This window comes from Pseudophryne corroboree, chromosome 1 (assembly GCF_028390025.1).
Source record: "Pseudophryne corroboree isolate aPseCor3 chromosome 1, aPseCor3.hap2, whole genome shotgun sequence".
Lineage (NCBI taxonomy): Eukaryota > Metazoa > Chordata > Amphibia > Anura > Myobatrachidae > Pseudophryne > Pseudophryne corroboree.
Window position 1 is genome coordinate 743,379,259 of NC_086444.1, and position 22,251 is coordinate 743,401,509.

General features: G+C 47.0%; 1 protein-coding gene across 1 annotated transcript in view; it reads left to right on the forward strand.

The window, feature by feature from the left end:
* Positions 1–21,710, forward strand: part of MYO1F (myosin IF) — a 310,663-nt gene extending 288,953 nt beyond the window's left edge. The window contains exons 27-28 of the mRNA XM_063916390.1: positions 6,185–6,354; positions 21,517–21,710. Coding sequence (XP_063772460.1) covers positions 6,185–6,354; positions 21,517–21,593 — 247 coding nt within the window. The 3' untranslated portion in view covers positions 21,594–21,710. The remainder of the gene's footprint in view (positions 1–6,184; positions 6,355–21,516) is intronic.
* The last annotated feature ends 541 nt before the right edge of the window (positions 21,711–22,251 follow it).

Sequence of the window (22,251 nt, forward strand, 5' to 3'; positions counted from 1 at the left end):
ATCCCAGTTGTTGTTGTCTGAAGTGCGTGCGCATTGCGGTGCATACGCTTGCGCTGTCATGAGTTGGACACATTCAAGAGCTGTCTGCAGCATCAGGGACTAGCAAAAGCAATTGTGTGTGTCTGTGAGAGAGAGAGCAAAGTGTAGTGAGTACGTGTGTGTGTGTGTGTGTGTGTGTGTGTGTGTGTGAGAGAGAGAGAGAGAGAGAGAGAGCAAGGTGCAGCGTGTGTGCAGGGCCGGACTGCCCATCTGACACTTCAGGCAAATGCCAGAAGGGCTGATGGGCTGGTGGGCCAGTCCTGTCATTCAGAGAGCCGTAAGGCCGCGCGCAGCCTCCCCTGCCCATCTCCATAGGAATGGAGGCATGCCGCGAGTCCACGCCCCCTGACTTGCAGCACACCCCTGTCCGTTTCCATGGAAATGGGGAAGAGGCGCCAGTCTACGCCTCCTTGACTTGTGGCACGCCCCCGTCGCTAGTGCATGCACCCCCTTTTCAGGTGCGCGCACCCCCTTTTCAGGTGCGCACACAATTGCCAGGGTTGAATTCGGACCGTAGCCTGTCGCTGTGTGTATGTGAGCAAGGTGTAGTGTTTGTGTCAGCTACCATGATCAGCCGGCATTCACGGCTTCCAGTGCTGTGAGTGCTCACCCACCACCGCTCTGGAGCTCATCTGCTGCCCTATGCCTCTCTCTCAAGTGTCCTGTCTCCCAGCTGAATCCACCAGCGAAACAGTAACACTTTCTTCTGCTTTCTACCACATTGCACAGCAGCGTAGTGAGGGACTCGCCATTGCGCTCCCATCACACACACCTAGTTCCGGCCCTGATAATAATAATAATAATAATAATAATAATAAGAGCTTTGTACTCTATAGCTCATAATACTATTTTTAATTTGAACAGATACCTGTTTTACCAAGGAGGACACAAATAAGCTGCATTAAATACTGTTTTGTTACATCCTCTGAAAAGTGCAATTATATGTCAGCAAATCGATGCAGCTATTATCTAAAATGAAACTATGAATTAACAATTAACAACTCTGGGGGTAATTCTGATCTGATCATAGCAGCAAATTTGTTAGCAGTTGGGCAAAACCATGGGGGTTTTTGTAGCGCTGCGATCAGATAGTCGCCGCCTATGGGGGAGTGTATTTTCGCTTTGCAAGTGTGCGAACGCTTTTGCAGCCGAAGGCACAAAAATGTTTTTTGCAGTTTCTGAGTAGCTCTGGACTTACTCAGCCGCTGCGATCACTTCAGCCTGTCCGGTCCCGGAACTGACGTCAGACACCCGCCCTGCAAACGATTGGACACGCCTGCGTTTTTCCAACCACTCCCTGAAAACGGTCAGTTGACACCCACAAACGCCCTCTTTCTGTCAATCACCTTGCGATCGGCTGTGCGAATGGATTCTTTGTTAAATCCATCGCCCAGCACCGATCCTCTTTGTATCCTTACGACGCGCCTGTGCATTGGGGTGCAAACGCATGCGCAGTTTTGCCGAGATTTAACCTGATTGCAGCACTGCAAAAAGTTGCTAGCGAGCGATCAACTCGGAATGACCCCCCATGTGCACTGCAGGTGTAGCAGATGTAAAGTGCAGAAAGAGTTAGATTTGGGTGGATTATATTATTTCTGTGCAGGGTAAATCAACATGGGTTTTTGAAGGACAGATCCTGTCAAACCAATGTACTTGGCTTTTATGAAACAGTAAGCGCAAACCTAGATCAGGGTAAAGAGGTGGATGTAATCGTTTTAGATTTTGCCAAAGCATTCGACACTGTACCACACATGAGACTTATATACAAGCTACAAGAAACAGGGCTAGGAAGCACAATATGCACTTGGGTCAAAAACTGGTTAGATAATAGGGAGCAGCGCGTTGTGGTTAATGGATCTTTTTCAAATTGGACTGAAGTGCTAAGTGGTGTGCTGCAAGGCTCAGTATTAGGACCGCTATTGTTCAATGTTTTCATTAACAACCTAACAGAAGGTCTAGAGAGCATGGTGTCAATTTTTGCAGATGATACCAAATTGTGTAAAGTTATAAATGCGGAGGGGGATGCTGACTCGCTTCAGAACGACTTAGTTAAATTAGAAGCTTGGGCAGCGAAATGGAGAATGCGCTTCAATACAGACAAATGTAAGGTAATGCACTGTGGTAACAAGAACAAAAATAACACCTACCTACTAAATGGGGTAAAATTAGGGGATTCTGTACTGGAAAAGGACTTAGGTGTCCTCATAGATAGCAAAGTAAGCAGTAGTACCCAAAGTAGGACTGCAGCAAAGAAGGCTAATAAGATATTAGCATGCATAAAACGGGGAATTGATGCTAGGGACGAGAGTATTATACTCCCGTTATATAAATCACTTGTGAGGCCACACCTTGAATACTGTGTACAATTCTGGGCACCTTACTACAAAAAGGATATCCTGGAGCTAGAAAAGGTTCAAAGGCGGGCGACCAAACTAATTAAGGGTATGGAGACGCTGGAATACGAGGAAAGGCTTGCAAGACTTGGTAAGTTTACACTGGAAAAGAGGAGATTAAGAGGGAACATGATCAACATTTACAAATATATAAGGGGACATTATACAGATCTTGCCCAGGACCTGTTTTTGGTTAGATCAACATAGAGAACTCGTGGACACCTGCCCAGGTTAGAGGAGATTCCGCACAATACGGCGTAAAGGCTTTTTTACGGTAAGGACGATACGCGTTTGGAATTCCCTGCCTGAGGAATGGCAGACTCAGTCAACACCTTTAAAAATGGGTTAGATAAATTCCTAATGGATAAGGATATCCAGGGTTACATGGCATAGTCACGCACTATGGTTATTATAAAAAAGAGAGGTAAAACGTAACGGCAGTCATCAACTTCACAAAATAATCGTGCATAGGAGACCACAAATAGGTTGAACTCGATGGACAATTGTCTTTTTTCAACCTTAGATACTATGTTAAATACTGTGTGCTTTATTTTTACACTACAATTTAGATTTCAGTTTGAACACACCCCAACCAAATCTAACTCTCTCTGCACATGTTATATCTGCCCCCCTGCAGTGCACATGGGGGGTCATTTAGCTAACAAATTTGCTGCTGCGATCAGATCTGAATTAGGCCCTCTGTTATTACAGGTCAGGCAGAATAGGGCTTGATTTAAGATGTATGCAATACCTATATATATAAGTTCAGCAATTATCAGCCAACTGCGCAAGTGTTATCGTTGCACCCAGGGCTGCCATCAGGAAAGATGGGGCCCGGGACTGACAAATTTGGCAGCCCCCCCCCCCCCCCCCCCCACAGCTGCCCCCATAGCTTACCAGTGTGAGGGCCTGGGTGGCAGCAGTGAGGTACACACAGATCTGTGGTTGTAAAATACTTTCTATTGAGCCGTCCGTGAGCCAATCGGAGCTCATGGACTGGCAGCCAAACAGGAGCTGCTAGCTGCTGATTGGCTGCCGGTCCCTGAGCTCTGATTGGCTCACGGATGGCTCAATAGAAAGAAAGAATATTACAACCAAAGCTCAGTGTGTTGCTCCGTGGCTCCCTGCCCTGCCGGTGCGTGGGCAGCTGGCTGTCCCCACGATCCTCACTGCTGCCACACGGGCCCTCTCTCAGTCAGGGCCTGTGACTGGAGTCCCCACCGTCCCCCCTTGATGGTGGGCCTGGTTGCACTATACATGCGCCAAGGTACCTTAGTGATGCCGCTCTCAGTGAAGATTTCTTTGCAAAGTGATTGACAGTTAGGAGCAGTTATGGGGATACACTGGTGTATCTATAATGGGTGCACCATTATTTGAATACTTACCCCTCTGGAGTCCCGCGCCAACATCAGCAGCGGTGTGAAATCACTGTGAAAATGGCACAGCAGGCATTTTCACTGTGTTCTGCACATGCACAGTAGAGAAATCACTGGGAAAATGGCCCCCGCACCAGTCCTCTAGTGCTCAAACTTTCCTGCTCTGCCGGCAGAGAGGAGGGGGCCTCTCTTAAAGCGCCCCTGTGGGGAACGGTGGCAAAAACTGTGTTTTCGTGGGGCATGTCTCAACCAACAACTGCAATCCATGAAACATGTTCGCCAGCTTCTTAAATCCTGCTGCCAATCTGCGCAGTCATGTGGTTACACAGATGGTTATTTATTAAATGTTTGTGTACGCAGTTGCTTGGCCACCAATGAGTGTCTTCATACATTTTCAGGAGGCTACATCATTAGCACATTTTCGCACATATGCTGCAATACATTAGTGTACATCTGTGAACCAGGGGAATAGTAAATTAGATAATAAATCCCTTCTGCTTTCTTGCATTATCAAACATTTTGAAGGGGTTGCATACACTATACTTAAACTGGAGTAGATTTCTATGGATATTCAGCAATAAACATCAGTTTTTTCACAGATTTTATTTCTGTACTAAGGGCATTGCAAAGTAAAATCTAATGTATAGCCCAACAAAATGGTGCCACCTAGTGACAACAACAGGGCACATTTATAAGAGTGCTATTGCTGAAAACTGTTCTATTTAGTTTCTTTTTCCACTTGCCAGCGCTATTCTTTTTCTTTATATACATTAATCTGCCTCCGCTAACAACTGCTGACATTCTAATGCCAAGCATACTGTGGTGTAGTACACAGAACGAGACATTTCTACTGCATACTGTATGCAGATTTCTACTGTCTTCAACAACTCAAGGTGCTAGATTTAGTAAGTAGTGGCTTTCTTCTTGGCATGTTTGACCCATACATGCCTACTCTCCCGGAAGCTGCGGGAGGCTCCCATTTTTGGGGGTAGCCCCTGCACCCCCGGAAGAGTAGGCAGGTCTCCCGCATCCTGCTCGCACCCTAGTGATGCGGGCAGGATGGGGAGATAATCTCCCATATTCGCGGGTCCGTCGGGTGGGGAAGAGGTTAAAATTATGCAAATTGCGTCATTTTAGCCCTGTCCCCTTCCCGCGGACCCGCGAATCGCAAACGTTTTCCTATGTGGGGGCGGGGCTTTATGATGTCACAGTCCGGCCCCACCCCCCCGAAGACTCCTGCAGCGTCTCCTCTCTGGCTTCTCCCAGAGAGGAGAAATCTAATGTTGGTAAGTATGGTTTGACCTAATATTAAAATTAAAGCCACACTAATATTGAATGCAAAACTTACCAGGCTTTACACCTAATATTAGTGCTGCTTTAAATTGTGGCTTGCAAAAGCCACTGCTTAGTAAATCTATCCCAAGGTATTCTTTTGGTCACATGCTGTCATCAGATAGCTGCTTCAGACCATGAAGGTAATACTTGCCAATGGGTCATATTTGTGACATTTCTTGTTTTGTGTATTTTAATTTATGTTTCTTATTTTAGCAAGCTAAAACATAATGTAATTGTGTCTTTTTACCAGCTGACAACATATTTGTATATATAGCCAAATATGTAAATAGCTGAATACACAGCACCTCCCAACACAGGGGAGGCATTGAAGTTGCCGGCTGCTGGGATCCCGGCAGTCAGGTTACCGACGCCGGAGTCATGACACTCGGTGTTTCCGTCCTCTGCCCAGAATCCCCTCTTGGGTGGTGGTCAATGCCCTACCCGAGGGGGAATACAACCCTGTGGCGACCGAAGCGTGGCAAGCGCAGCGAACCCATGAGAGGACACAGTGCGCTCACCACCGGTATTCTGGCTGTCAGGATCCTGGCGTGGGTCTCCCCGCTGGGATCCCGACAGCCGGGATATCATACTGAATCCCAATACAGACCCCTTTAGGTGATAGGGACAGTGGAAGAAAGCTCATATTGGACTAACCTGTTGAAATCAATACATTGGAAGGTATGCTGATTGTACAGATCAGCAGGATATGTTGGTACTAAATAAATAAATAAATAAATAAATAAAGGATTATAATATATTTAAAACAAAACTAGCTCTAAAAATAACTTCAACCAATGATCCTTAATAGTTATAATTTCCTATTTATAGTTGCACAATATTACAAACTTTTCTGTGACCCTTTGTGTTTGTACATTTTTCCTTTGTCCTTTTCATATGCCACTGAACCATCCGTACTGTACACACATCCACACCTTTGTACATTGCAAACTATTCTCAGTAAATTTCATGATTCTGTAGTCACATGATTTAGAACAACCTAAATATGCTTGTCAGTTGCTGATAAATTGATTTGCATTACAGGGTACAGAGGAAAAAAAGTGTAGTGAACAGACCACCGCCTGGAGTGGGGCGTCCCAAACCTCAGATACGGCCTGCTGGCCCCCGCTGTAGAGCCATTTACCAGTACGTAGGACAAGATGTAGATGAGCTCAGCTTTAATGTTAATGATGTGATTGATATTCTGTTAGAAGGTGAGTGACATGTTGGAGTCAACATATATTTTTCTTACAAAAGCTGAATTTATCTACCCTAAAACATCACTTTCACAATGATACTGTTGTTCCTACTGCTCTTAAATTATTATTTGACTAACCTCTCCATATACCGCCTCAGCAATCTATTCTCACCGTATCCTAAAGCTGGGCTTACACTATACAGTTATCTATCAGGTCATCTGCCAGATCTAGCTGGTTGGAATGACAATCCGATAAAGGATGAGAGTAAATGACAAGCGACCATTTGCTCCCAAACACTGTCAAACCAACAAAACCTGTCGTTCATACAAATTGGTTAAATCTGGGATTTAACCAATTTGTCTTAATGACAGATTTTGTCCATTTTCCAAACAGATCTTGGCTGGAGCTCTCACTCCGGGATATGGGCATTTCAGAGTGGGTACTGGGCAGCGACATTGCGTTCGCTCTGAATTCTGTTTGTGTCAGTTTCATGGGCGTGTAGCAGCTATACTTCTGTGCTAATCTGAGCCATGGTTACAGCAGTAGCTTCACATGCTGGGTGTGGGGGGTGCGGCCCACACCCGGGTATAACCCTCAGAAGGGGTTACACCTAAGTGCCATCTCATCTGCAGTGACAGGAGCTGGGTGCTACAGCGTGATAATCTCCTGCGGCACTCAGCTCCTGTCACAGATAAGGAGCCGGCACTGCATGCTGCCTAGTCTCCGAGGGCAGCCAGCATCTCCGGGGAAACTGGACACACCCCTGGAGTGAAGGAGAGGAGATTCTGCAAGGCCACGCCCCTTTAAATTGGTCCACACCCACTTTCAGTTTGCTCTAGTGGGTGAGTGGGGGGTGTAATAATGCAGAGTGCGCACTGGGTGTCACCACATCCAGTGACGCCTCTGAGGTTCAGGGAAGGGAAGCCTGTTACAGATGCAGCTCCTGCACCCAGCATGGGGGGCTGTTGCAGGTGCCGGTACTAATGGTGAGAGTTGCAGCAGTGGAGGGAAAAACAGAGGGTAGAGCGGCTTCCTGCTTGAAGCCGCCAAGATTCTCACATTCTTATAATAACATATACTCATGTAATTTCTCTGACGTCCTAGTGGATGCTGGGTACTCCGTAAGGACCATGGGGTATAGACGGGCTCCGCAGGAGACTGGGCACTCTTAAAAGAAAGATTAGGTACTATATCTGGTGTGCATTGGCTCCTCCCTCTATGCCCCTCCTCCAGACCTCAGTTAGTATCTGTGCCCGGCCAGAGCTGGATGCACCCTAGGGGCTCTCCTGAGCTTCCTAGAAAAGAAAGTATTTGTTAGGTTTTTTATTTTCAGTGAGATCTGCTGGCAACAGACTCACTGCTACGTGGGACTGAGGGGAGAGAAGCGAACCTACCTGCTTGCAGCTAGCTTGGGCTTCTAAGGCTACGGGACACCATTAGCTCCAGAGGGATCGAACACAGGCCCAGTCCTCGGTCGTCCGATCCCGGAGCCGCGCCGCCGTCCCCCTTGCAGAGCCAGAAGAACGAAGAGAAGTTGAAAATCGGCGGCTGAAGACTCCGGTCTTCATTAAGGTAGCGCACAGCACTGCAGCTGTGCGCCATTGCTCCCTTAGCACACCACACACTCCGGTCACTGATGGGTGCAGGGCGCTGGGGGGGGGGGGCCCTGGGCAGCAATTAGATTACCTTACTTGGCGAAAAGCACATAATACAGTCTGATAAACTGTATACAGGTTGAGTATCCCTTATCCAAAATGCTTGGGACCAGAGGTATTTTGGATATCGGATTTTTCCGTATTTTGGAATAATTGCATACCATAATGAGATATCATGGTGATGGGACCTAAGTCTAAGCACAGAATGCATTTATGTTACATATACACCTTATACACACAGCCTGAAGGTAATTTTAGCCAATATTTTTTATAACTTTGTGCATTAAACAAAGTGTGTCTACAGTCACACAATTCATTTATGTTTCATATACACCATATACACACAGCCTGAAGGTCATTTAATACAATATTTTTAATAACTTTGTGTATTAAACAAAGTTTGTGTACATTGTACCATCAAAAAACAAAGGTTTCACTATCTCACTCTCACTCAAAAAAGTCCGTATTTCGGAATATTCCGTATTTCGGAATATTTGGATATGGGATACTCAACCTGTATGTGCATTAACCCCCGCCATTAAAGTACATAAAAGGACAGAAGCCCGCCGCTGAGGGGGCCGGGCCTTCTTCCTCAGCACACAGGCGCCATTTTCTCTTCACAGCTCAGCTGGAAGGAAGCTCCCCAGGCTCTCCCCTGCAGTATCCTGGTACACAAAGGGTAAAAAAGAGAGGGGGGGCACATAAATTTAGGCGCAAAACTGTGTATATAAGCTGCTATAGGGGAAAAATCACTCAGTATAGTGTACATCCCTGTATTATATAGCGCTGTGGTGTGTGCTGGCATACTCTCTCTCTGTCTCTCCAAAGGGCCTGGTGGGGGAACTGTCTTCAAATAGAGCATCCCCTGTGTGTGTGGTGTGTCGGTACGCGTGTGTCAACATGTCTGAGGTAAAAGGCTCCTCTAAGGAGGTGATAGAGCGGATAAGTGTGTAGGAGGGTGTCTCCGTCGACAACGCCGACACCTGTTTGGATATGTGTAAGTGCAGAGGTAAAATGATTGCACAAAAGGTTAGGGAACAGAAAGGAAATCTACCCTGGTCTGTCCCTATGTCACAGAGTCCTTCAGAGTCTCTCTATGTTCACTATCCAAAATAACAAAGTATCGACACGGAGTTTAACTCCACTGTCGACTACGATAATGCAAAGTTACAGCCAAGAGGGCTAAAAGATATTCAATATATGATTATTGGAATAAAAGATGATTTGCATATCACTGATGACTCATCTGTCCCTGACACGAGAGTACACATGTTAAGGGGAAGAATGCTGAGGTAAATTTCCCTCCTCTCATGAGGAACAAGAGAATTCTCAGGCTGTATCCTTTCCCCACTAGGGCCAGGATGTGTTGAGAATCTTCCCCTTGGGTGTCCTGTTTGCACTAGCTATTCTCAGGGATCCTGCAGATAGCGTGCACATTCTAGTATACTACCCAGACCGGCGATTGTGTCGGCATGGGTTTATAGCGCTGTGGCAGCGTGGACAGGTACCTTATCAGCAGAGATTGAGACCCTAGTATGCATATAAATATTTTAAGATGCTGTCTTAAGTGATAGATATATAATTATAAAGCATGCCCAAAGGGACATGAGTATACTGGGTCCTAGAGACAAAAGCTATGTCGATTTCTGCTTGACGTGTCCTGTAGAATATACATTGGACAGATGATGCCGACTTAAGAGGCATATGGAAAACTGAGGATTGTGTGGAGAAAGGTTCTCGGGCCTGGTCTCCACAGTTATAGCTGGTAATTCTGATATTTTGCCTTATATTCCTGCACAGCCTAGGAAAGCACAACATTATTAAATGCAGCTTTTTGAGTAAAGAAACAAGAAAGTCTGAGGTGCGTCCTTTCTTGTCAGAGCCGGGGGCAGAGGAAAGAAGCTGTACAACACAGCTAGTCCCCAGGAACAGAAGTCCTCCCCGGCCTCTACAAAAATCCACCGCATGTCGCTGGGGCTCCACAGGCGGAGCTAGGCCCGGTGGGGACACGCCTTCGTAAGTTCAGCCACAAGGGGGTTCACTCCCTGTTAGATCCCTGGGCAATAGAAATTGTATCGCAGGGATACAGGCTGGACTGTGAGAAGATGCCCCCTCACCGAGGACCCGGCGGGCTTCCCCCCCAAGAGAGGGAGCCAGTGTTAACTGCAATTCGTAAATTGTATCTTCAACAGGTGGTGGTCAAGGGTCCCCTCCTTCAACAAGAGGGTGTTATTATTCGACCATGTTATAATCCCGAAACCAGACGGTTCGGTCAGACCCATATTGAATTAAAATCCCTGAACATATACCTGAAAAGGTTCAGGTTCAAGATGGAATCGCTAAGAGCGGTCATTGCATGCCTGAAATGAATCGGGACATAAGGGATGCATACCTTCGTGTCCCCGTTTATCCACCTCATCAGGCGTACCTCAGAATTGCGGTACGGGATTGTCATTACCAATTTCACCAAGGTAATGGCGGATATGATGGTGCTCTTGCGGAAGCAAGGTGTCACTATTATCACATACTTGGATGATCTCCTCATAAAAGCGAGATCAAGAGAGCAGTTGCTGGACAGCGTATCACCTTCTCTGGAAGTGAAACGGCAACACGACTGGATTCTATATATTCCAAAGTCGCAGTTTGTTCCTACAGCTCATCTGCCTCGCCTAGGCATGATCCTAGACACAGACCAGAAGAGGGTTTATCTCCCGATAGAGAGAGCTCAGGAGCTCATGACACTGGTCAGGAATCCATTGAAAACCAAAACAGGTGTCAGTGCATCACTGCACTCGAGTCCTGGGAAGGATGATGGCATCATACGAGGCCATCCCCTTCGGCTGGTTCCATGCAAGGACAATGGAACTTACTGGACAAGTGGTCCGGATTACATCTTCAGATGCATCAGTTAATCACCCTATCCCCCAGGGCCAGGGTGTCTCTCCTGTGGTGGCTGCGGAGTGCTCACCTTCTCGAGGGCCGCAGATTCGGCATTCAGGACCGGGTCCTGGTGACCACGGATGCAAGCCTCCGAGGGTGGGGGGCAGTTACACAGGGAAGAAAATTCCAAGGTTTGTGGTCAAGCCAACAGACTTGCCTTCACATCAATATCCTGGAACTAAGGGCCATATACAACGCCCTAAGTCAAGCGGAGTTCCTGCTTCGCAACCAACTGGTTCTGATCCAGTCAGACCGCAGGGGCTCATGTAAACCGCCAGGGCGGCACAAGGAGCAGGGTGGCGAGGGTAGAAGCCACCAGAATTCTTCGCTGGGCGGAGAATCAAGTAAGCGCACTGTCAGCAGTGTTCATTCCGGGAGTGGACACGACCTCCACCCGGGAAAGTGGTGACTTCATCAGGAAGTCTTCACGCAGTTTTGCAAATTGATGGAAACTGCCTCAGGTGGACTACATGGCGTCCCACCTCAATAAAAAGATAAAAAAGGTTTTACGCTGGGTCAAGGGACTCTCAGGCGATAGCTGTGGTCGCACTAGTAACACCGTGGGTGTTCTAGTCGGTCTATATATTCCCTCCTCTTCCTCTCAGACCCAAGGGCTGAGAATTGTAATAAACGGAGGAGTGTGAACAATATTCTTTGCTCCGGATTGGCCAAGAAGGACTCGGTACCCGGAACTGCAAGAAATGCTCTCAGAGGACCCATGGCCTCTGCCTCTCAGTCAGGACATGTTGCAACAGGGACCCTGTCTGATCCAAGACTTACCGCGGCTGCGTTGGACGGCATGGCGGATGAACGCCGGATCCTAGCGGAAAAGGGCATTCCGGATGCAGTTATTCCTACGCTGATAAAGGCTAGGAAAGACGTGACAGCAAGACTTTTTCACTGTATATGGTTAAAATAGGTTGCTTGATGTGTGGCCGGGAAGGCCCTACAGAGGAATTCCAGGGGGGTCGATTCCTGCACTTCTGTTACGCACACCAGTGCTAACAGGAGTATACCGATGTATGAACAGAGAGGAAGCGAAGCAAACGAACTCACAGACAGTATAACATACACAGGAGGTGATGGAATAACTAATAAACACAAAGTGAACGGAGAAGCCCAAAGGCTCAGGAATTGGGTGTCTCCCTAGTGTCAGGAATGCTCAGATGGAATAGAGCGGACAATGAAGCGAGGTGTAGTGATTTAACATGTGGAGCACCTGAAATTATGTTGCTAAGAGCAACAGAAAAAACCCCAAAGGGTTACCAATGGGTGTGGGAATAAACTCCTTGGTCAGAGATAGAAATATAGACACAAGGAGAGTATCCACAATCCTAACCCCCACTTGCAGGGCACAGGTTCAGCTTGCTGCCACTAAACTGACACCTGGACGCCCTGCACAGTGAGGGAGGATTAAGCAAGCAGGTCTGAGAGTACAGCCGCAAACCTGCTGGGTTCACAGACTAGCAAAAGAACCCCAGCAGGTCAAACAACTGACTCCAGTCTTACTGCTAGGTCCGGATTGGCAGAATGAAGTACCGAATCCCAAGGCCTATTCGCAGTAAGCAACAAGTAAATACAAAGTCACACAGTACTAGCTAACTCTCTGGAACTGACTAACAAACAAAGATTCAGCAGCATTTGCCTAGCCTGAGAGGATGGTTTATATAGCAGGTGCTGTCCACGCCCCACTCAGACCTCACAGACTGTGAGCACAAAACCAGCGCCGGATTCCCTGCCGTGCACAGAGCCTGTAACCACTACACAGTAAAAACCCGGACCGGAGTATCAGCTGCGCTCAGGTTACTTCGCTAACACTTGCCTCCCGGTTGCCAGGAGATCCTAACAGTACCCCCCCTCTGACGAGGGGTCAAAGAACCCCTACCACCGGGTTTATCGGGGAACTGCGAGAAGAAAGAGCGTATCAGTCTGGGGGCATGAAGATCACAACTGCGCACCCACGACCGCTCCTCCGGGCCATACCCCTTCCAGTGCACCAAAAATGACAGCCGACCCCGAACCATCTTGGAGTCAAGAACCCTTTCAACCACAAACTCCCTCTGACCCCGTATCAGAAGAGGAGAAGGTCTTCCACTGGAAGAAGGATTACTAACCGCCAGTTTTAAAAGGGAACAATGAAATGTTTTATTGATACCCAATGAACGGGGCAGATCTAACTGAAATGCCACCGGATTGATAACCCTGGTGATCTTATAAGGGCCGATGAACCGGGGGCCTAACTTATGATATGGCTGTCTCAACTTCAAATTCTTGGTGGACAACCAGACGAAGTCTCCTAATTTGAAGCTGCAGGGTCTTCTCCGCTTATCAAAAACCCTTTTGGTCACTAATGACACAGACACAAGGGCTTTCTTCACTTTCCTCCAAATACCCCTAAGGACCGAAACAACAGAGGAACCACCAGGCGTGGAATCCAGTGGGTCAAAAGAATTGGCCTTAGGATGATGCCCATACACACAAAGGAAGGGAGAGATCCCTGTAGCAGAGTGAGCCGCGTTGTTATAGGCAAACTCCGCCATGGACAGATGAGCAACCCAGTCAGTATGACACTTGGAGACATAACACCTGAGGAACTGCTCCAAGGACTGGTTCACCCTCTCAGTCTGCCCATTAGACTGTGGATGGTAGCCTGACGACAAGCTCACAGAAATCTGGAGATCAGAACAAAATGCCCTCCAGAATTTGGCCACAAACTGGGATCCACGGTCAGAGACCACATCAAGTGGCAACCCGTGGAGGCGCACAACATGCTGCATAAATAACTCAGACAGGCGTCTGGCCGATGGCAACCCAACCAGTGGAACGAAATGCGCCATCTTCGAAAACCTGTCAACGACAACCCAAATGGATGTCATCCCCGAGGATTTGGGCAAGTCCACCACAAAATCCATGGAAATGTGGGTCCATGGCTTAGACGGAATAGAGAGTGGATGTAATGGGCCGACAGGAACCCCTCTAGGAGTTTTATTTCGGGCACAAACGTCACATGCCCGAACCCACTGATCCACATCCCTAGCCACCGAGGGCCACCACACCGCCCTAGACAGCAACTCCCGAGTTCTGGCAATACCCGGATGCCCTGCCGACCTCTTGGCATGGAATTCCAGGAACACTCGCTGTCTTAACCTAGGAGGCACAAACAAGAGACCTACCGGAAGGTCTGGAGGAGCCTGCTCCTGTGCTCTAAGGACTAATGACAAGAGGTCCTGGGTAATGCCCACTTTAATACATGATGGGGACACAATGGGCATTGGCTCCTCGGTGGTCTCTTGAACTGGAGCAAAACTCCGCGAGAGCGCATCAGCCTTGATGTTTTTTGACCCAGGGCGATATGTTATCAAAAAATTAAAGCGAGCAAAAAACAAAGCCCATCGTGCCTGCCTGGCATTGAGCCGCTTCGCTGACTCTAAATATGCCAGATTCTTATGGTCGGTGAGAATTGAGACCACAAACTTAGCCCCCTCAAGCCAGTGTCTCCACTCCCCGAGTGCATCCTTTATAGCCAACAATTCCCGGTTACCCACATCATAATTCATCTCGGCAGACGAAAATTTACGGGAAAAGTAAGCACAGGGATGAAGGCGATTATCAGACACCCCCATCTGAGAGAGCACTGCCCCAATACCTATCTCAGAGGCATCCACTTCTACCACAAAAGGACGCTCTGGATCTGGGTGTCGCAGCACCTTGGCCGAGACAAATGCCCTTTTGAGACGGGCAAAGGCCGCTTTGGCCTCACAAGACCAGTGAGCAACATCCGCCCCTTTCTTAGTGAGTGCCACCAAGGGGGCCACTATAGACGAAAATCCAGCGATAAACCGTCTATAAAAATTCGCAAAGCCCAGAAAACGCTGAAGCGCCTTCAAACTAGTGGGCTGCACCCAATCCAGGACTGCCTGTACCTTAGAACCCTCCATTTGGAAACCTTCTGAGGAGATAATATACCGTAGAAATGCGATTTGCTGGACTTCAAACTCGCACTTCTCCAGCTTCGCCCCAAGCCGGTGGTCTCTGAGTTTCTGGAGGACTAAGCGTACATGCTTCCGATGTTCCTCCAGGGAATGAGAGAAGATTAGGATGTCATCTAGATAAACAACTAAGAATCTATCCAAATATTTCCTGAGCACATCGTTCATGAATTCCTGGAAGACTGCCGGGGCATTAGAGAGCCCAAAAGGCATCACCAAATATTCATAATGCCCTGAGTGGGTATTAAAGGCAGTCTTCCATTCATCCCCCTCTCTTATTCGGATTAGATTGTAAGCACCGCGTAGGTCAATCTTAGAAAAAATGGTGGCAGTACGAAGCTGGTCAAACAAAACCGAAATGAGAGGCAGTGGGTACGAGTTTTTAATCGTGATACGGTTCAATTCCCTAAAGTCGATGCAGGGTCGCAACGAACCGTCCTTTTTACCCATGAAGAAGAACCCCGACCCAACTGGGGACTGTGAGGGTCTGATAAATCCCTTAGCCAAGTTCTCCTGAATGTACTCTGCCATAGCCTGAGTCTCAGGACGTGACAGGGAGTACAACCTGCTCTTGGGAAGCTTAGCATCCGGCAACAAATCAATGGCACAGTCATAGGGGCGATGGGGAGGTAGTACCTCCGCAACTTTTTTGGAGAACACATCCGCAAAATCTGCATAACATCCTGGCAATCCTGGCAAATTTAGCTGCGAGAGCCTGACTGGAAGGCTCAAGCAACTCCTGAAACAATCACTACCCCAACTAAGAATCTCCCCAGAGACCCAGTCAAATTGAGGGTTATGGGCCCTTAACCAGGGTAACCCCAAAACCAATGGGGCAAAAGAACAGACAGTCACATAAAAAGACAATTTTTCAGAGTGTGTGGCTCCAATAAACAAAGGAATTTGGCTGGTGCAGGAGGTAATTTTACCCTGGGACAATGGTTCCCCGTTTAACCCACAGATCTCAATCTCTGATGCCAAAGGTACTGAGGGAACAGAGTGTTCCAGGGCAAATTGACGGTCCATGAAAACCCCATCGGCCACACTGTCAACAAAGGCCTCAGTCTTGAACGTTTGACCGAGGATCTCAAAAGTCACCGGAATGAGAAAAGTATTTTTGGGAAATTCTGACTTCTGGCCTGTCAGGATATTTCCCATCACCCTCAGGCCCTGAAGTTTTCCGTTTTTTCTGGGCATGATACTACAACATGACCTTTATTCCCACAGTACAAACACAAACCCTGCTGTCTCCTCCGCGTCTTCTCACGCGAGGAGAGGCGGGTAGCCCCAATCTGCATAGGCTCCTCGGAATATTCCTCAGAGTCTGAGGTTCCCTTGGGAAAAAAGGAAACTGCGGTCTCCCTTTCAAGCCTACGCTCTCTCAGCCGTCTATCCACCCGGATGGATAACTGCATGAGCTTATCTAAGCTATCAGGCGAGGGATATTGTACCAGTTGGTCCTTTATCTGGTCAGAAAGGCCCCTTCGGTACTGTTTTCTCCGGGCTGGGTCATTCCACTGGGTATCATGAGCCAACCTCCGAAACTCCGTACTATAAACCTCAGCTGGCCGTCGCCCTTGCTTAAGAACCGTAATCTGAGCCTCGGCTGAAGCCATCTTGTCAGGGTCATCATACAAAATGCCCAGTGCCGTAAAAAAAGCATCAACACTTTTAAGCGACGGACAGTCAGGCTGTAACCCATATGCCCAGACCTGTCGGTCTCCTTGTAGCAAGGAAATCACCATGCCCACCCGCTGAATCTCCGACCCAGAAGACTGGGGCCTAAGCCTGAAATATAGCTTACAGCTCTCCTTGAAACAAAAGAACTGCGAGCGATCTCCAGAAAAACGATCCGGGAGATTTACTTTCGGCTCCTTAACCCCTGAACTTGCCGCTGCTGCTGAGGGAGCTCCGCTAGCGGCCTGCGGGGTGTTCATTTTAATGTACATCTCATTAAATTGTCGAGTCAGGACCTGCACCTGATCGACCACCTGTTGCAAAGTATTTTGAGGGGTATGCTCCATATTCCCACAAAATTTCAACAGGAGTAGGGCTGCTGAATATGTTACGCACACCAGTGCTAACAGGAGTATACCGGTGTATGAACAGAGAGGGAAGGGAAGAAAACGAACTCACAGACAGTATAACATAACATACACAGGAGGTGATGGAATAACTAATAAACACAAAGTGAACGGAGAAGCCCAAAGGCTCAGGAATTGGGTGTCTCCCTAGTGTCAGGAAAGCTCAGATGGAATAGAGCGGACAATGAAGCGAGGTGTAGTGATTTAACATGTGGAGCACCTGAAATGATGTTGCTAAGATCAACAGAAAAAACCCCAAAGGGTTACCAACGGGTGTGGGAATAAACTCCTTGGTCAGAGATAGAAATATAGACACAAGGAGAGTATCCACAATCCTAACCCCCACTTGCAGGGCACAGGTTCAGCTTGCTGCCACTAAACTGACACCTGGACGCCCTGCACAGTGAGGGAGGATTAAGCAAGCTGGTCTGAGAGTACAGCCGCAAACCTGCTGGGTTCACAGAATAGCAAAAGAACCCCAGCAGGTCAAACAACTGACTCCAGTCTTACTGCTAGGTCCGGATTGGCAGAATGAAGTACCGAATCCCAAGGCCTATTCGCAGTAAGCAACAAGTAAATACAAAGTCACACAGTACTAGCTAACTCTCTGGAACTGACTAACAAACAAAGATTCAGCAGCATTTGCCTAGCCTGAGAGGATGGTTTATATAGCAGGTGCTGTCCACGCCCCACTCAGACCTCACAGACTGTGAGCACAAAACCAGCGCCGGATTCCCTGCCGTGCACAGAGCCTGTAACCACTACACAGTAAAAACCCGGACCGGAGTATCAGCTGCGCTCAGGTTACTTCCCTAACACTTGCCTCCCGGTTGCCATGGCGACGTGGCAGCACAGAGCAGGAGATCCTAACGACTTCCTACAGTCAGGAGTGACTATGGGCCTAAAATTAGGATCCATAAAGGCCAAGATTTCGGCCTTATCCCTTTTTCTCTCAAAAAGAACTGGCTTCACTGCCTGAAGTTCAGACGTTGTTACAGGGGTGCTGCATATTCAGCCCCTTTTGTGCCTCCAGTGGCACCTTGGGATCTTAACGTGTGTTGGATTCCTAAAATCCCACTGGTTTGAGCCACTTAAGACCGTGGAGCTAAAATATCTCACGTGGAAAGTGGTCATGCTTTTGGCCTTAGCTTGGACTAGGCGTGTGTCAGAATTGGCGGCTTTGTCATGTAAAAGCCCATATCTGATCTTCCATATGGAAAGGGCAGAATGGAGGACTCGTCCCCAATTTCTCCCTAAGGTGGTATCATCGTTTCATTTGAACCAACCTATTGTGGTGCCTGCGGCTACTAGGGACTTGGAGGATTCCAAGTTGCTGGACGTAGTCCGGGCCCTGAAACTTTATGTTTCCAGGATGGCTAGAGTCAGAAAAACTGACTCGCTATTTATCCTGCATGCACCCAACAAGCTGGGTGCTCCTGCTTCAAAGCAGACTATTGCTCGCTGGATCTGTAGCACCATTCAGCTTGCACATTCTGCGGCTGGACTGCCGCATCCTAAATCAGTAAAAGCCCATTCCACAAGGAAGGTGGGCTCTTCTTGGGCGGCTGCCTGAGGGGTCTCGGCTTTACAACTTTGCCGAGCTGCTACTTGGTCGGGTTCAAACACTTTTGCAAAATTCTACAAGTTTGATACCCTGGCTGAGGAGGACCTTGAGTTTGCTCATTCGGTGCTGCAGAGTCATCCGCACTCTCCCGCCCGTTTGGGAGCTTTGGTATAATCCCCATGGTCCTTACGGAGTACCCAGCATCCACTAGGACGTCAGAGAAAATAAGAATTTACTCACCGGTAATTCTATTTCTCGTAGTCCGTAGTGGATGCTGGGAGCCCGTCCCAAGTGCGGACTCTCTGCAATACATGTATATAGTTATTGCTTAACTAAAGGGTTATTGTATGAGCCATCTGTTGAGAGAGGCTCAGTTATTGTTCATACTGTTAACTGGGTATAGTATCACAAGTTATACGGTGTGATTGGTGTGGCTGGTATGAGTCTTACCCTGGATTCAAAATCCTTTCCTAGTAATGTCAGCTCTTCCGGGCACAGTTTCCCTAACTGAGGTCTGGAGGAGGGGCATAGAGGGAGGAGCCAGTGCACACCAGATATAGTACCTAATCTTTCTTTTAAGAGTACCCAGTCTCCTGCGGAGCCCGTCTATACCCCATGGTCCTTACAGAGTACCCAGCATCCACTACGGACTACGAGAAATAGAATTACCGGTGAGTAAATTCTTATTATCGCAATTAATCTCATTGGAAAAATCACAGCGTTCCTCATGTTCAGTATTCCCTATTCATTATATGCTTTAGCGATTGGCAGGATGGAACTAGTAGTAATACCTGCAGGTCATAACAAGATACTGATATAATGGAGTGGTTGCTGTCCTTTGTAGAAATAACATAATGTCCCCAATATCTTTATTTAAAAAAAGACGAATACTGTGGTATAAACCACTGTGGTACCACCAATCTACCCATTGTTTACCAATGTTCTCAAATCATGCTGCTGTCTAATAAATCACTAGGATGCAGAAACAGATTGTGCTGATTAATTGGATATGAGTATGACACTTGTATAACTGTGTGTGACTGTGGGGCAGCTGTATTAAGCCTGGAGAAGTGATAAAGTGTGAGGTTATAAGGCACCAGCCAATCAGCTCCTGTCATTTTTCAAACTGATCCTGTAACTTGACAGTGAGGAGCTGATTGGCTGGTGCGTTATCACCTTCCACTGGAATACATATGATATCCCCGCAGACAGAATGCCGGCTGTCACTATACTGACAGCGACATACTCTCTATCAAAATCCAGCAGTGAGTCCCCTCACCACAGGTTATATTCCCACTCGGTTGGTGGTGTAAACCCACCAACTGAGTGGGAATAACCCGCGTTTGTCAGGATCCGACAACAAAAATATATTTTTTGCATCCCCTTCCACTTCATCTCTTCTCTAGGCATAATACATCTACCCCTGAGTCTCTGAGTCTGTACATAAAGTGCTACAATGTAGCAGCCACAGGTTTTTTTTTTTCCAATTTCTGTTCTGCTTCGTATACAGACTCAGTCACACACAATATACAAGTGTCATATATCAAACTAAAAAGCACGATCTCCTCGCGTGTTCTAGTTGCACCTATGCGATGCATCTAGGATGAATTTTCAGCAAAAAAAAAGATGCTAGTGGAGTTGCACAGTACTTGGCTACTCACTCACGCCATAGCCAGATTAAGGGGGGGATGCAGGGCATACTGTACCCCGGGCACCCCTTTGTCAGGGGTCCTCCAGCCAAAGCACACTGGTTAGTTTTCCCTCTTAATGTGAGACTCAGAATGCGAGCAGGACAGTATGCAGTGCAGGTAGAGACACAGGAGTATCATGTTTCATGAGCTACCAACAGAGCTTTCTGACTAGAGGAGAGAGATAGAAGGGTGGAGAGAGCTGTAAGTGACACAGGAGGGATCCTAGCTTCTCCTCCTCCCCACCTGGGTGTCTGAGTCCTGTGTAAACTGTTATGCAACTAAACCATTTGGGTCTAGAGATAGAGACACACACACAGAGAGTCCTCCTGAGTCCTGTCCCAGCGTGTAAGTAGTACAGAGGCCGATACTATTCTAGCATGTGATAAATTTATTTTTCTATGTCTATTTTAAGGTTATTTAAGTTGTCTTTGTTCCACTACAAGAAAATTTTTATAAAATAGTTGTCTTTCAATTAGGTGGAGCTATATACAGTACCCAGGCATTATTAAACTATTAGTTTAAAACTAATATACACCATTGGTTTAAATGTAATATACACAATCTATACCTTTCACCATCACCCATTCCAGGAGGGACAAAATGCTCTCTACCTGGACATCCTTCTTAATTTATGATTGCAAACACCTGTGTTGAAACACCTTTCTTATCAATGAAATAGTTCAACACATGTGACATCAATTATATATTATGAGGGAAGTCCAGGTAGAGAGCATTTTGTCCCTCCTGAAATGGGACATGTTGGGAGGTATGCACAATCTAATATACATCCCCCATATTCCACCGGGCCCCCCCCCCTGCCACGGCACCCCCAAGGCTTAATCCGGCTCTGACTGATGCCAGGCATTTCAAGCTGTTTGGTGTATTGAGGCTAGATGTATGAGAACACATTTGTATTCCTACATGTACCTTTAAATTTGATTTAGTTTCACTTTCATATAAAGAACTGATCCTTCCTAGCCAATAGAGAACTGCAGCACACTAATTACGCATTTAACAAGTTGACACAGTTCTTGACCAATGCATACATTTGGGCTAGATTTATTAAAGCTTGGAGATAGATCAAGTGGAGAAAGATCAAGCACCAACCAATCAGCTCCTAACTGACACTTTACACGCTGTATTGGAAAAATGATAGACACTGATTCGTTGGTATCTCTCTCCAAGCTTTGATATATCTCCGCCATTGTTTTTAGCACCACCATGATGATATTAAGTCTGACCTCTGAATTTTAGATTCCTCTGGCTGGTGGAAAGGAAGACTTCACGGAAAGGAAGGATTGTTCCCTGGAAATTACGTTCAGAAAATATGATGGCACAAAATACTTTCCAATTCCCACAATACCCACAGAGATTAAGAAAATGTCTAGAGACAAATTTAAACTGTTGTATAAAAGCTTTTGAAAAATATAAACATTATTTGTTTACAATTTTGAAGCCATGTATTTGTGTATATGTTTTTCTTAACAAAACCTAAAACAAATCAAAGAGCAGATCAAGACAAGCAGTCTATAAAGGAATGTGCATTTGTGTATACCTTAAGCCAGAGGTTCTCAAACGTGGTCCTCAAGGCACCCCAACGGTCCAGGTTTTAAGTTTATCCATGCTTGGCCACAGGTGACTTAATTAGCACCTTAGTCAATTTGATTTAACCATCTGTGCTGAGCCATAGATATACCTAAAACCTGAACCGCTGGGATGCCTTGAGGACCGCGTTTGATAACATCTGCCTTAAGCAAAGATTCAACTGTTCTCTTAAAAGTCTAACAATTACCTTAGTCATGTTTACAATGTATGGTGCCCTGGCCAATGTAAATAAGAATGTAATAAACTAGTTAATTGCATGCACTAAATGACTTTGGTTCACTTTTCCACACACCATATTTATTTAGAATTAATTCAAGGGGGAAGGGGGGGGGGGGGGGGGCAGAGCCGGCCATAGGCATAGGCAAACTAGGCAATTGCCTAGGC